The sequence below is a fragment of the Symsagittifera roscoffensis genome, chromosome 4 (assembly GCF_963678635.1).
Source record: "Symsagittifera roscoffensis chromosome 4, txSymRosc1.1, whole genome shotgun sequence".
Classification (NCBI taxonomy): domain Eukaryota; kingdom Metazoa; phylum Xenacoelomorpha; order Acoela; family Convolutidae; genus Symsagittifera; species Symsagittifera roscoffensis.
Genome location: NC_087065.1, coordinates 33,713,625 through 33,727,989, shown reverse-complemented (window position 1 = coordinate 33,727,989; position 14,365 = coordinate 33,713,625). Strand labels below are relative to the sequence as shown.

Sequence of the window (14,365 nt, the reverse complement as noted above, 5' to 3'; positions counted from 1 at the left end):
AATGCCGAAAAGACTAGATCTATCAAAATGAACTAGCTCGTCAATCGCACCTCCGGTGCTACAAAACTAAGTCTTCAGAAAACAGACAAATCAAAATTCTAGAAAATAAAAGGATTTGAGCAGTCATGATTGGACACCAGATTTGCAAACCCTAAATGGACCCTGACAAAACCCCACTATAGGGTTGAGAAATTCAAAATCGGTATGTTTTTTTTATATCTTAATTTTTTGACAAAAAATGAAGAAAAAAAAAATCATAAAAAACGCCATGTCTCGAAAACTAAAAGGATTAGGGCAGTTATACTTCGACTCCAGTTTTGCAAACCCTGAATGTACACTGACAACAACCCTCTATAAGGTTGAGAAATTCAAGTGCGGTCATCTTTTTTATATCTAAGCTTTCTAGACAAAAAAAAATGAAAAAATCATGAAAAACGCAATTTCTCGAAAACCAAATAGATTTGAGCAGTCAAACTTGGACTCCAGACTTGCCACACCTGAATGTACACTGACAGCAACCCACTATAAGGTTGAAAAATTGAAGTTCGAAGCTTTTTTTTATCTAGTTTTTTCTATATCTCTTTTTTTCAACAAAAAAAACATGAAAAAATCATAAAAAAACACCATTTCTCGATTACAAAAAGACTTTGAGCAGTCATACTTGGACTCCAGATATAAAATGCCTGACTGTACCCTGACAGCAACCCATTAAAAGGTTGAGAACTTCAAATTCGGTTATTTTTTTTATATCCTCGTTTTTTTTGAAAAAAAAACATGAAAAAAATCATAAAAACGCCATTTCTTGAAAACCAAAAGGATTTGAGCAATTATACTTGGACTACAAATTTGCAACCTCCGAATGCACCCTAACAACACCCCACTATAGGGTTGAGAAATTGAATTTTGGTTAATTTTTTTACATCTAAGTTTTTTTTTTTGAAAAAAAAATTGAAAAAATCATAGAAAACGCAATTTCTCGAAAACCAAAAGGAATTGAGCAGTCATACTTGGACGCCATATTTGCAACTCCTGAAAATATTCTGACAGCGCCCCGCTATAGGGCTGAGAAAGTCAAGCTCGGTTAGTTTGTTGTAACTTATTTTTTTATATCTAAATTTTTTTGAATAAAAAAACATGAAAAAATCATGATGAAAACTCCATATCTCGACAACCAAAAAAAATTTGAGCAGTCATAGTTGGACTCCAGATTTGCAAATTTTGAATGTACCCTAACCGCACCCCACTATAGTGTTGAGAAATTGAAGTTCGGTTAATTTTTTTACATCTAAATTTTTTTGAAAAAAAAAAATGAAATATTCATAAAAAACGCAATTTCTTGAAAAACAAAAGGATTTGAGCAATCATACTTGGACGCCATATTTGCAATCTCTGAATGTACCCTGATAGCATCCCACTATAGCGTGGGGAAATTCAAGTTCGGATAGTTTTTTTACATCTAAGTTTTTTGGGAAAAAAACTAAAAAATCACAAAAAATGCAATTACTCTAAAACCAAAAGAATTTGAGCAGTCTTACCTGGAAGCCAGTTTTGCAACTCTTGAAAGCACTCTGACAGCGCCCCACTATAGGGCTGAGACATTCAAGCTCGGTTAGTTTGTTGTATCTTAATTTTTTATATCTAGATTTTTTTTATATCTAGATCGAGACATGGCAAAAAAATCATAAAAAACTCCATATCTCGGAAACCAAAAGGATTTGAGCAGTCATAGTTGGACTCCAGATTTGCAACTTCTGATATCACCCTGACAGCACCCCACTATAGGGTTGAGAAATTGATGTTCGGATAATTTTTTTATATCTAAGTTTTTTTGAAAAAAAAAAAGAAAAAATCATAAAAAACGCAGTTTCTCGAAAACCAAGAAGATTTCAGCAGTCATACTTGGACGCCAGATTTGCAACCCCTGAATGTACCATGACAGCACCCCACTATAGTGTTGAGAAATTGAAATTCGGTTAGTTTTTTAATATCTAAATTTTTTGAAAAAATAAACTATAAAAAACAGAAAAACGCCATATCTCGAACAATATAAGGATTTGAGCAGTTATACTTGAACGCCAGATTTGCAACCCCTAAATGTACCCTAACAGCACCCCACTATATAGGACTGTATAGAACGTATGTATATATAAAATTTTCAAATCTTGCAATTTTTTGGCCTTTGAACAGACCAACAGACTTAAACAAAAGCCAAATGAAATTTCTTAAGCATTTTAACTAACGGTATAGCTTAAACATACAAAAACATTTTCTTTCAATATGCAAAAAATAAAACGTTGAAAAAACTTAAACATGCAAAAATAGGGACTTCTTAAACACGTCAACTAAGGGACTTCTTAAACATGTGTCACGTGAAACGCCAATTAAATAATAGATAGATAGATAAGGTTAGTTTTGAAACATGCCAAGACAATAGCATGTGAAATGAGTATCGGAAGAATATTTACCAACCGGTAACAAAGCCAAAAAAAACTTAACAGAAACCCTTTCATGCCGAAAAAAAAACAACAAGACTAAAGACTTATAAAAAGTTAATAAGTCCCCCTCACCCTCGAAACACACACACACACACACATAAGTTTCTTTGCTCGTCAAATGAAAACAAAATTAGTGGCCATTGAGCCGATATTAAAAACACCGAAACCTACAGAGCCGAAAACAAAAGATAAAGAAAAAAAGCTGAAAAAAAATCAATGAATTTTTTAAGAAAAAAGCCGAAAAAAATTGTTGTCATATAAAAGTTATACTTCTATTAAGATTTTCAGCTTTTTTGCAATCCAGAGGGGATTGCAAAAAAAATCTTGCCTCTTTGAAACTACTCAAACATGATCACTACGTCAAAAATTATTAGGAAACCATTTGAGCACAAAAAAAAACGGAACGAAAACATATGAAGGCAAGATTAGTATAATTACAAGCAGCAGAAAAAATTAGAACAAATAAGCAACTACAGTTAAAAAGAAAACAATTCTACGATGTGGCAACTTAAGTCAAACATAAGCATTTAAATAATATGCGGACACTTTTCTTTGAAACGGAATAATTCCGGTTTAAAAAAAAACAGGTCCTGTCAGATTCCAACCCAGGACCTTCGCCGTCCTAAGCTTATTTGTTACATGCGGATCCAATGAACCGAGGACTCGAAATTTGAATATATCATGTACTGAACTCAAATTTACCATTTTTAATTTTGACCATTCTGTGAATAAAGTTATTTACAGGAAAAAAAAGTCTAGTACCCGATTGCAATACCTTTGCTTATCGCAAGGTTAATAAATCAAGCTATCAAATGATTCAATGATTCTTTTAGACGCGTTAAAATTTATATTCCAGTTTGATAGCTCTTGCTTATTTTGCATTTACTGTGGTACTTAGCGATCACTTTGACATAGTCAGATCGTGTATTCGATCCCATGCCATGGCAATGATAGTGTGTGAGGATGAGCTCTCACTTGACCTTTAGCTTCAGGTCTACCGCAGCCTGACAAATTTCGGCTGCAATAGTGGCACCAAATGAAAAATCTGGACAAAAAAACGGCCGTGAATCCCCAAAAAGTACTTCGATCAAAAAAATAACACAGTCTGGAATGAGGGGATATAATACAAAGGGACACAGGATTGAATGAGGGGAGATAATAACACCGGCAGGACTTTTAAGGCCTACTGATAGCTCCTTTGCGATTCGCAGTAACCACGTTATTATATATTATTTAGGCTTTTGAAATTTCCTTTTACATCTTCGATTATTTTTTTATATCCTCGTTTTTTTGAAAAAAAAAAATGAAAAAATCAAAAAAACGCAATTTCTTGAAAACCAAAAGGATTTGAGCAGTCATACTTGGACGCCAGATTTGCAACTCCTGAAAATACTCTGACAGCTCCCCCACTATAGGGCTGAGAAATTCAAGCTCGGTTAGTTTGTAGTATCTTATTTTTTTATATCTAAATTTTTTTGAATAAAAAAACATGAAAAAATTATAAAAAACTCCATATCTCGAAAACCAAAAGGATTTGAGCGGTCATAATTGGACTCCAGATTTGCAACTTTTGAATGTACCTTAACAGCACCCCACTTTCAGTTTGAGAAATTGAAGTTCGGCTAATTTTTTTACATCTAAGTTTTTTGGAGAAAAAAAACTAAAAAATCACAAAAAATGCAATTACTCTAAAACCAAAAGAATTTGAGCAGTCCCACTTGGACGCCAGATTTGCAATACCTGGATGTACCCTGATAGCATCCCACTATAGGGTGGGGAAATTCAAGCTCGGTTAGTTTGTTGTATCTTAATTTTTTTTATCTAGATTTTTTTGAATAAAAAAACATGAAAAAATCATAAAAAACTCCATATCTCGAAAACCAAAAGGATTTGAGCAGTCATAGTTGGACTCCACCCTTTTAAGCTTAACAGAAACCCTTTTATGCCGAAAAAAACAACAAGACTAAAGACTAATAAAAAGTTAATAAGTCCCCCTCACCCTCGAAACACACACACACACACATAACTTTCTTTGCTCGTCAAATAAAAACAAAATATGAGGCCACTGAGCCGATATTAAAAACACCGAAACCTACAGAGCCGAAAACAAAAGATAAGGAAAAAAAGCTGAAAAAAACAATCAATTTTTAAAGAAAAAAGCCGAAAAAAATTGTTGTCATATAAAAGTTATACTTCTATTAAGATTTTCAGCTTTTTTGCAATCCAGAGGGGATTGCAAAAAAAATCTTGCCTCTTTGAAACTACTCAAACATGATCACTACGTAAAAAATTATTAGGAAACCAATTGAGCACAGAAAAAACGGAACGAAAATATATGAAGGCAAGATTAGTATAATTACAAGCAGCAGAAAAAATTAGAACAAAAAAGCAACTACAGTTAAAAAGAAAACAATTCTACGATGTGGCAACTTAAGTCAAACATAAGCATTTAAATAAAATGCGGATACTTTTCTTTGAAACGGAATAATTCCGGTTTAAAAAAAACAGGTCCTGTCAGATTCCAACCCAGGACCTTCGCCGTCCTAAGCTTATTTGTTACCTCCAGATCCAATGGACCGAGGACTCGAAATTTGAAAATATCATGTACTGAACTCAAATTTACCATTTTTAACTTTGACCATTCTGTGAATAAAGTTATTTACAGGAAAAAAAGTCTAGTACCCGATTGCAATACCTTTGCTTATCGCAAGGTTAATAAATCAAGCTATCAAATGATTCAAAGATTCTTTTAGACGCGTTAAAATTTATATTCCAATTTGATAGCTCTTGCTTACTTTGCATTTACAGTGGTACTTAGCGATCACTTTGACATAGTCAGATCGTATATTCGATCCCATGCCATGGCAATGATAGTGTGTGAGGATGAGCTCTCACTTGACCTTTAGCTTCAGGTCTACCGCAGCCTGACAAATTTCGGCTGCAATAGTGGCACCAAATGAAAAATCTGGACAAAAAAAAACGGCCGTGAATCCCCAAAAAGTACTTCGATCAAAAAAATAACACAGTCTGGAATGAGGGGATATAATACAAAGGGACACAGGACTGAATGAGGGGAGATAATAACACCGGCAGGACTTTTAAGGCCTACTGATAGCTCCTTTGCGATTCGCAGTAACCACGTTATTATATATTATTTAGGCTTTTGAAGTTTCCTTTTACATCTAGAAATTTATCATTTGATATGATTATATAATAGTTTAGATGCGTGTAAATAAAATACCCCTTAATTAGCTCAAACTTCTCAGAAAAGCTGATAGCAGATCTCAAATTTATCCAATCAGAAAATAGCTAATTTCGACCTGGCACTAAAACTCTGGCCAGGGGGTCCTCAGGATTTCGACCCCCTGCCGACCCAAAGCCCCCCTTTGTACTGTTTTGAGATATCCAATTTTCGCTAAAGGACCCGACAATTTTTCTTACGGCGCCTTTGGCGCCAATATAAACTAATTTTGAGGGGAAAGCGCACGCCAAAAAAACGCAATTTTTTATCAAAGTTTTCCAAAGGTACCCAAAAATGCCTTTTTTCAAAAATTCCCCTTTTTTCCAGGATGAATCAAGACTTGATAACAACTTGAACTAGAACCTGTCATGATGGCTCATTTCATTTTCTTAAACTTTTTAAAGTATACCGAGTTCGTAATTGAAACAAAATAAGATATGACACTAGGTGTCGGCGTGACGGTCTTATAAAACATGAAGATTTTTGAAAATAATTATATTATATGAGCTCAATTGAATCTCTATAGATTTTACGGCCCAGCAGTTAACACACTTAACACAATACAGCAGCACTTGGTCTGGACAAGAAAGAATTTACATTAGGACAGTGTTTACTTTGCGCGCCTTATATTCTACCGCACCCAATAAACTGGGCGCCGCTGGAAGGAAATAGCACCCCCCTAATGACACTTCGGCTACATTTTGGTCACGCTTCAAGACTTGGGTAGTAGGTAGAATTAATATCAGAAGACAAACAGGTCAACTACAGAGGGGAATATTGGAAACCCATGACACTCCTTCTTGCTTCTTGCTTTTTTCTCTCTCTCTCTCTCTCATGAAATATTCATGCAAAAGAGCGCTAGCACGGTCAAAAAGGGAATGCCCAATTACAAAAAACCGTATTATGAAATAATCATAGAAAAAATATATGCACTACAACCTTAAGTTATCCAAGACAAAAACAAGAAAAACACTCAATAAGTGTTAAATTTCATTTTACAAAAGTATCAAAATTGCTGCTAATTAATCTATTGCACATATATCATTCATTAACAAAAATGAAACTTCATTCTAGCTCAACTATCTCAATCAATTGGCCCCAAGAAGGTCCACTTTTGACTTTGACAGGTAATTTAACCTTCAGCTTTTTGCTGAGCACCAACTGCATTTCGTGTCGGATGAGAGCCACAACTTCGGGAAGAAATCGCTTCTCAACTTCATAAATGACTTCATCGTGAAGATGCAGCACTAATACACAGAATCTATCCGATTCTTTGGCTCTACTTTCGGCATTGAAACAAGTTCTAAATCCATTACAAACCAGCTGTCTATTTATATTAACAATGGCCAGCTTCAAAATTTCAGAGGCTGATCCTTGAATGCGTGAATTTACAGCTTGTCGCTCCGCGTGTGACCTCTTCTGAGCTTTCTGACTATTAACCTCAGGCAAGTTTCTCTTTCGCCCGCAAATGGTCTGTACGTACTCGTGCTTCTGACAGAACTCAATTGTGGCGTCCACAAAATCAAACAAAGCTGGGAACGCCATTCTAAAGGATCGGATAAATTTCTCCGCATCACTGACCGACGTTCCCAGTTGTTCCGAGAGTGCTTTAGCTCCCATTCCGTAAACTATTCCATAGCACATCTGTTTTGCATTGTTCCGTTCTAGTTCAGACACCTTGTCTAGCTTCACATCTTTCCACACACTGGCTATGCTTTTGAACACGTCGCCGCCTCCATTTAAAAATTCTAGGAGAGTTTCATCGCCTGAAAAATGGGCCAATATTCGTAACTCTAATTGCGAATAATCAGCTGCAACAAGGGTGAAATCTTCAGAGCAGGGAATGAACAAGTCTCGGCAGTTCAGTTCTGTGAACTCTTTGTCGTTGCTTAGCGATCGATTTCGAGTGGATCTTCTTCTAAGTTTTCTCGGACTCAGGTCTAGGAGAGAAAACGATTTTGGCACGTTTTGAATATTTGGTTCCTTGAACCTCATTCTACCGGTCTCTGATAAGGAATCACATGTGCATTTCAGTCTTCCATCCTGACTGATCAGACGGGAAAACGAACTCAATTTAGCCAGTAGTATTTTGATTTTTCGGAACTCAATAATTACACTCGGAAGAATGTGGAACTCTTTTAGCTTCATTAAGGTCTCATTCCTCGTGTTAAATTCCGGGGGAAGTTTCAGTTTTCCGTTGATTCTTTTCGATTTCAAATCAGACCTCTTCAGCCCAAGAACTTGCTGGAAATTCGACCCTGGCTTCATGTTTTCCAGATCCCCATTTGGCGGTAACTTCAGGTCGAAATAAAGAGCAAAACCAACATCTTCAGGTGAGCCCAAATCGAACTCTTTAACAGTAAAAGAGCGCGCAAAATGTTTTAGCTTCTGGATTCGAGCAATACAAAATTCTTTCATGTTTCTGAATTTATTGCTCGAAACTAAAAACCCAGTGTGCTCTAATTGATAATTCATAAGCTGTATTTTAGACTCGACGCGATTGAAATAAGATTCCAATGACAAACTCTGAAGTTTTTTATTCACGAGTCTATACAACCGCGCTGCCAAAACCGAAAGAACAGCGCAAATATTGCGGTTAATTGTCTCGTTTTGATTTGAGTAAAATCCCTGTATCTTCGTGGTCAAAGTTTTCCAAATTTTGACGCCGCATAGTTCCTCCCAATCGAAACCGGGATCAACGGCTGAACATATTTCGGCAACTGATAATCCGCTAGTACCCATATCTTTCTCACAGCTGTTCAAAACCCACCAAGCAAGACCCAAATCAAACAGTGGTCGTTCAGGCATCACGTCAAACATCGAACTAATTGAGCTCAAGACTCTTTTGCCGTCAAAACACACTACAGTATTACTGCGAATTAGAGACGAAAGTTTATTGAGTATATTCGATTCTTTTACAATTTGCTTGTCGAATTGATTTATGCGAAGATAGTAGGCAGTGAGCGGATCGTCAGGAGCACACATGCAAATGACCACTTCGGCCCGTGCAGGGCGATTACATAAATCAAGGCTACCTTTTTTGGTCTCGTAACCTGAGCCAGTTACCAAATCATTGCATTCTTTAGATTCATCATTGGATAAGGATACGTAAACTGACATTGAAAGACCGCACGATTGTTCCAGATTTTTCAGACTCTTTTCAAAATCTGGATCTCCTTCCCATATCAATTTTGTTTTGTATTTACCCATTGGTTCATTTATACACTGCTCTGAATACTGGTTAGTCGCCGTAATTCTTGCAAGATCAATGGCCACTTTCTGTGGCGTGACTGGGTCTTCGATGGGCTCTTCGCAAAAACTGTGTTTGGCATCTATAGTTTCGAACAGTGCCTGTGTCAGCATGTCTGAATCAAGCAACATGCTACTTTCACTCGGCTCGAACACGCGAGGAGTCCTGTTGTTTGACACTGCCGAGCGGGTCAAATGTAGATTTACGTCTTCATCCAGAGTAGAGTTCAACTGATTTGGCGGCAGTTCGTCAAAGTCCTCGAACAAAACATCTTGACTGCTTTTGATCTGATCGAATCGGAGGAACTTCAGATCTTCATCGTCCGTGTTCGAAGAACTGGATTGTGAAGAAGTGGGTTCCAAATCGTTTCCCAGAAGCAATTTCTGTTTAACCTCAGCTACCTTTCCAAGTATTTCATCGTCTTCATCCTGAAAGCTCGATTCGTAAGTTTTGTTAGAGAATTCCACATAACTTTCCTCTATATTGTTTTCCACTGTTTCTTGGTTCGAAAACAATTCACCTGAAAATCGTTTATCAGTTACTTTTTCCAAAATTTGTGTTTCCGCAGTGACTTTTACCAAATTACTCGAAACGCTTTCAATTCCAATCGACTGGAATTGTTTGACGTTGTTTTCTGGTGAAGCGACTGTCATGTCACTCGTTTTAGTTTTTGCCGCAACTACGTAAAGGTCGTTTTCTGTAAGCTGCTGGATCAAACTGTCTGTTAAAATTTGTCTGCTCTTCTCAGAATGGTCAAACGATACTTCGAAACTTGCCGCACTAAGGTACTCGGCTTTTTGGGGAGCCAAATTTTCTAGATTTTCAGCAATCACTTTTTGGGAATCAATTTTGGCCTTTTCTGGAGGTTTCAATTCACCTATACTAGACTGAAGTTTTGGTTCTTGCGGAGTATTGAAAACAAGTTTTCCATTCAATATTGCGGGATGAGCTTTCGTCTTTGACTGAAAAGGGGTCGAGCTCATTTCTATGTCGTCTTTCCGAAAGGAAGAATCTAGAGCAGGTACAATACTAGAGCTTCGTGACCGCTTTTGTGAAATCAAATTTTTTCTACTAGATACGTCTGCTAACATTTTATCTGTCTGAATTGTTACAGCTGATTTTTCCGCACTATCAGTAATTTTAGATACATTTGAATTTTTGAGCGCAATCTTCGCAGTTGAAACATCCACAGGAACTACTTTGTTGTTTGACTCATTGTGAGACCTGGTTTCTGACAACTTAGCTTCCAAACTACTTCGCTTAGCTGGAGGCTCCGCTTGCGAGCCACTATCAGTATTCTTGACCAGCGAAGAACTTCTTGCGAGTGGCGATTCATTCGACTTACTTTTTGACCGCGTCTTTTTTCGTCTTCTGGTCCGATTTGAAATTGGAGATTTAATCTGCTTAGATGGAGTTTTAGACTTCCTGCTCTCAGTAGAATGATCGAGTTCAAATAGTGACTTCTCTATCAGAGACACTCTACTTTTTCGCCGAGAAGTGTTATTTGAACTTGCTGATCTATCCAGTCGACTCGACTCATTTCTGAGATTCCTCTCGTGGTCTAGCAATCCGATTCCCATCATACGCAAATCATCGCAAACTAACTGTTTAGCTTCTGCTATAATTATTTGTGCAGCTTCTTTTTCGCTAAGTGCATTTTTAGAGCCAATTACCCAAATTCCTTCGTTTTTGGCACCATTCGAAACATTGTCGCCATTAGTCTCTGTGACATGGCCCTTACCGTTCTTTTTACTTTTAAATGGAGCTCTGTTGTACAAAACTTGTTCCAAGACATCTGGCTGTGCATTTGCCAAATGCACAATAGTGTGATAGCCAGCACTAAACAGTAGCCTTGCTCTCTGTGCGTTCAGAACTGATATCCTGACAAGTTCAACTAACTCTTGGTGCACTCCAAAATTAAGTCGACTCTGGAAACTTCCAAGCAGCATGGCCAGATTCTTCCAGCCGAGACGGTGGCAGAAAACAGTGACCATTCCTGAAAAGGTGGCTGCACTCTGTTGAAGTGTCTGAAGCTGACCCCTGCTCACACTAAACTTTGCCGAAACTTCGTTCAACGGTACTTCGTTGATCAGATCTAGCAAAACAAGTGCCGAATAAAACCTTTTGTGGACGTCTACTTTCGTGCGTTCTGAGCCCGAGGTCATGCTTAAGTTCCCCCTAACAGCCTTCGCTATAAAGCCTTCTTCTATGCCTACTAGCCTTGCTATTCGTTTTGAGCTAGGTGGTAGCGCTTCTAAAAGGTTCATGAAGTTCATCCACTCCATATTTGCAGACACTTCATGGCAATACAGAGGTGTGACTAAGTACACCAGGTGGAGGTCATCGTCTAAACAGAAGTTCCTTCTGGCTCTCTGCAGCTCAGCAAACACCATCAAACTCTGATGTGGGGGAAAGGAGGAGCTCAGAGCCGCCACTCCAAGTTGAGTCGGATACAAAAGTCTGCTTTGCTCAATATTCGAAACACCGTTACATCGGTTTTCATCATCACCCACGTCTTCGCTTTCTTTACTCGCATGAAAGCGAATGAACTCAAAGTTTTCCAAGTAACTAACGCACACACTAACTGGATGAATCAGACCATCCGACACATTGCCACCGTCAGGATTCGGAGCCTGGCTTTTTATATTTTGGAAGCCGGAGAGAACGAACTGGCTATTTACTTCTGCGGACTCGCGCATAGCAGATGCAGCATGGAGCAGTGTACTTTCAAAGTAACACTCTAAATCACGCTCTGTTTTTGCGATACCCGCCGCAATTATTTCCAATAACGCACGCTTTAGGGCATTTGTAACACCAGAACTGAAGTTCAGACAGCTTTCTACCCGCTTCAACTGTGAATTCATGAGCGATTCCCCTTTCCATTTTTCATTTGCTTTGCAGACCAGAATGCTCTCGCCAAAATTGTCAACTCCTTTCCTGCCTGCGCGACCGCACATCTGTTTATAACACAAAGTGTCCAGAAGCGAACCGTTGAAAACTGGTGTCCTGATTATCACTCTACGTGCGGGTAAATTTACTCCAGATGAAAGGGTTGACGTCGCAATTAAAACCCGGACAGCACCCGATCGGAATGCAGCTTCAATCACGTCTCTTTCGTCAAAAGTCAGACCAGCATGATGATACGCCACACCGTAATAGAGCGTATCACTTATCAATTTGTCCAACCCAACTGGACAATTTCTCAACTGCTTCGTGAAGTGTTCGTACTGTTCACGTCCTGAAGTGAGAACTGCACGAAATCTTTCCCGCTGCTCTTTTTTCGATTCTTCTATAGTTTGGACAGGTTGTTCTAGTATAAAGTGAAATCCTTTTCCTATTGTTATGGTCAGCTTTTCGCATCTGACTTTGGTGGGGCAGAAAATTAGCACCGAGTGACCGTCTGAAATAGTCTCGTAACACAGACCAATTAAATTATCCTCATCTACTATTTGCTTTATGTTCAGATTCGGAATTATTCGGATGTTCTGTGGATCTCCCTTCGCAAGGATCCTGTTGTCCAGTTTAAGACACTCCTGTAGTGGAACTGGTCTGAAATCTGTGTTGTATAGCGAAGCGTCCAGCCAACTGGCAATAACATCCAGATTTGGTAAAGTCGCACTCATTCCTAGAATCTGAGTATGACACAGTTCCTTGTTGTTCATATGCTTCATTATAAATATCAGCTTAGTTAGAAGAAGTTCCAACAGGTATCCACGATTGGGGTCTCCGACCATGTGCAACTCGTCAACCACTACCATTCCCAGAGAAGCCAACGAGTTGTCCGCTATCAAGCGATTCACTAAAGAGTTAGCCTTCTCTATAGTGCAAATTGCAATGTCGCAAACTGCTAAGCCGCCGTTCGGCTGCTCGCCGCCCATAAAGCCTTCTACTCTAATGCCGAGTCTTTTGAACAGTTTCTTCATATAGTAAACCTTCTCCCGCACGACTGAGACAAAAGGAAGAATGAATATGCACCTTCGATTGTTGTCTAGGATGCGTTTGATCATGACCAGCTCAGCGACCAAAGTTTTTCCGGCGGATGTCGGTGCACTGAACACTAGGTTCTTTCCCTGCAACACGCCAGTTGTGGTGAGGCACTCATATTGCCAGTCAAAAACAGTCGTAATTCCACATTGGGATTCATAAATTTCCGCAACCGCTTTTGGCAGCTTGAGACTCTTTATGGTTTTAGATGTCATCTTCTACATCAGGTACAAAATAGAGAGCAATATTCAATTACAACTGAAATGAAATAACACATAGCCAACAGACAGTTTGAAAGTGCCAGTGTACTGAAGAAAACCGTAAAACGACTAATTTTTCCGACCATTGAAAATGGAGAGGAATTTTGTACGCGCGTGTTTTAGTTTTCTTTCAAATTTTTGTCAGCAAAACTAACCCCCAAAAAAATTCCAAACAATTTCCCGAAAATAGAGAAAAACCGGTTTGAAATTTTTGATTTTTCGCCCTATCAATTAAAGTTCATTTTTGGAGTTTAAGCGCCATCTTAGAAATCAAAACCTTCAAAAAATCAACAATTTTCGGAGATAAAAAATGAAATTTTTTAAAATGATTTGAAAATTTAAACTTTTTTACGATTTGTTTTTCGTTTTTCTTGTAATTTTTTTTCAAAAAATGTTTTCCAATTTATCAGTTTTACTATGACTACGAATATGCTTAAGTTTTAGTTTTTCTGTTCACCACGCAAAAAAAAACTAGCACTAAGGCATAATCGTTTTTATCACAACACGCAGAAAAAAAAACGAAACTAATTTGAAAAATTTTTTTTCGTATTTTTGAGACTATGATCGTAACATTCTATGATACTTCAGAGTAACCGTCTATCCTTGTTTGGAATCATTTTCAAAGAAAAGCAGATGGCCTTAAAACTCTTCGAAATTCAAAAACCTTTAACGATTGAGACCTTTCTTAAAAAACAACTATTTTGGGGAAACTAGATCAATAGGTCATTTTTGAAGTTCCGCAAAAAAATCTTTTGTTAAATCTATTTTCTAAATTAAAATTCAGTCACGTTTTTTTGCATCATTTAAGCATTAGTCATCAAAGGGAATTATTTGTATTTTTTTATCAAATGAATTTGGATTGAACATGAGAAAAAAAATCAAAAAAGAATCAAGAAAAATCAAATTTGAGTATGATTGACTTTCAAATTTAAAAAAAAAAAATTATCACGTTGAAGTTTTCTAAATGTAAAGATCAAGCTATGCCCTGATACGAACTTCAATACCGATATAAAGAGTATCACCTCCTATTATCTGCACCATCGGCGCTCGAAAAGAATCGAACACTAGCCACCACCAAAAAACCAGATACAAAGACATAATGTTAAAGCAACAAAATAAAACAGATATAATGTTG

The 14,365-nt window shown here is 37.6% G+C and overlaps 3 protein-coding genes across 3 annotated transcripts in view; all 3 read right to left on the bottom strand.

Annotated features, from left to right (window-relative positions):
• LOC134845262 (uncharacterized) overlaps positions 1 to 14,365 on the bottom strand; it is a 216,052-nt gene that overhangs the window by 85,703 nt on the left and 115,984 nt on the right. The window lies entirely within an intron of this gene.
• Positions 1 to 14,365, bottom strand: part of LOC134845257 (eukaryotic peptide chain release factor subunit 1-like) — a 574,579-nt gene that overhangs the window by 447,215 nt on the left and 112,999 nt on the right. The gene's annotated exons all lie outside the window — the stretch shown is intronic.
• On the bottom strand, positions 6,322 to 13,224 carry LOC134843961 (DNA polymerase theta-like). Its single transcript, XM_063860342.1, has one exon. It carries the CDS (start codon positions 13,183 to 13,185, stop codon positions 6,802 to 6,804), a length of 6,384 nt encoding a protein of 2,127 aa, XP_063716412.1. The 5' UTR covers positions 13,186 to 13,224; the 3' UTR covers positions 6,322 to 6,801.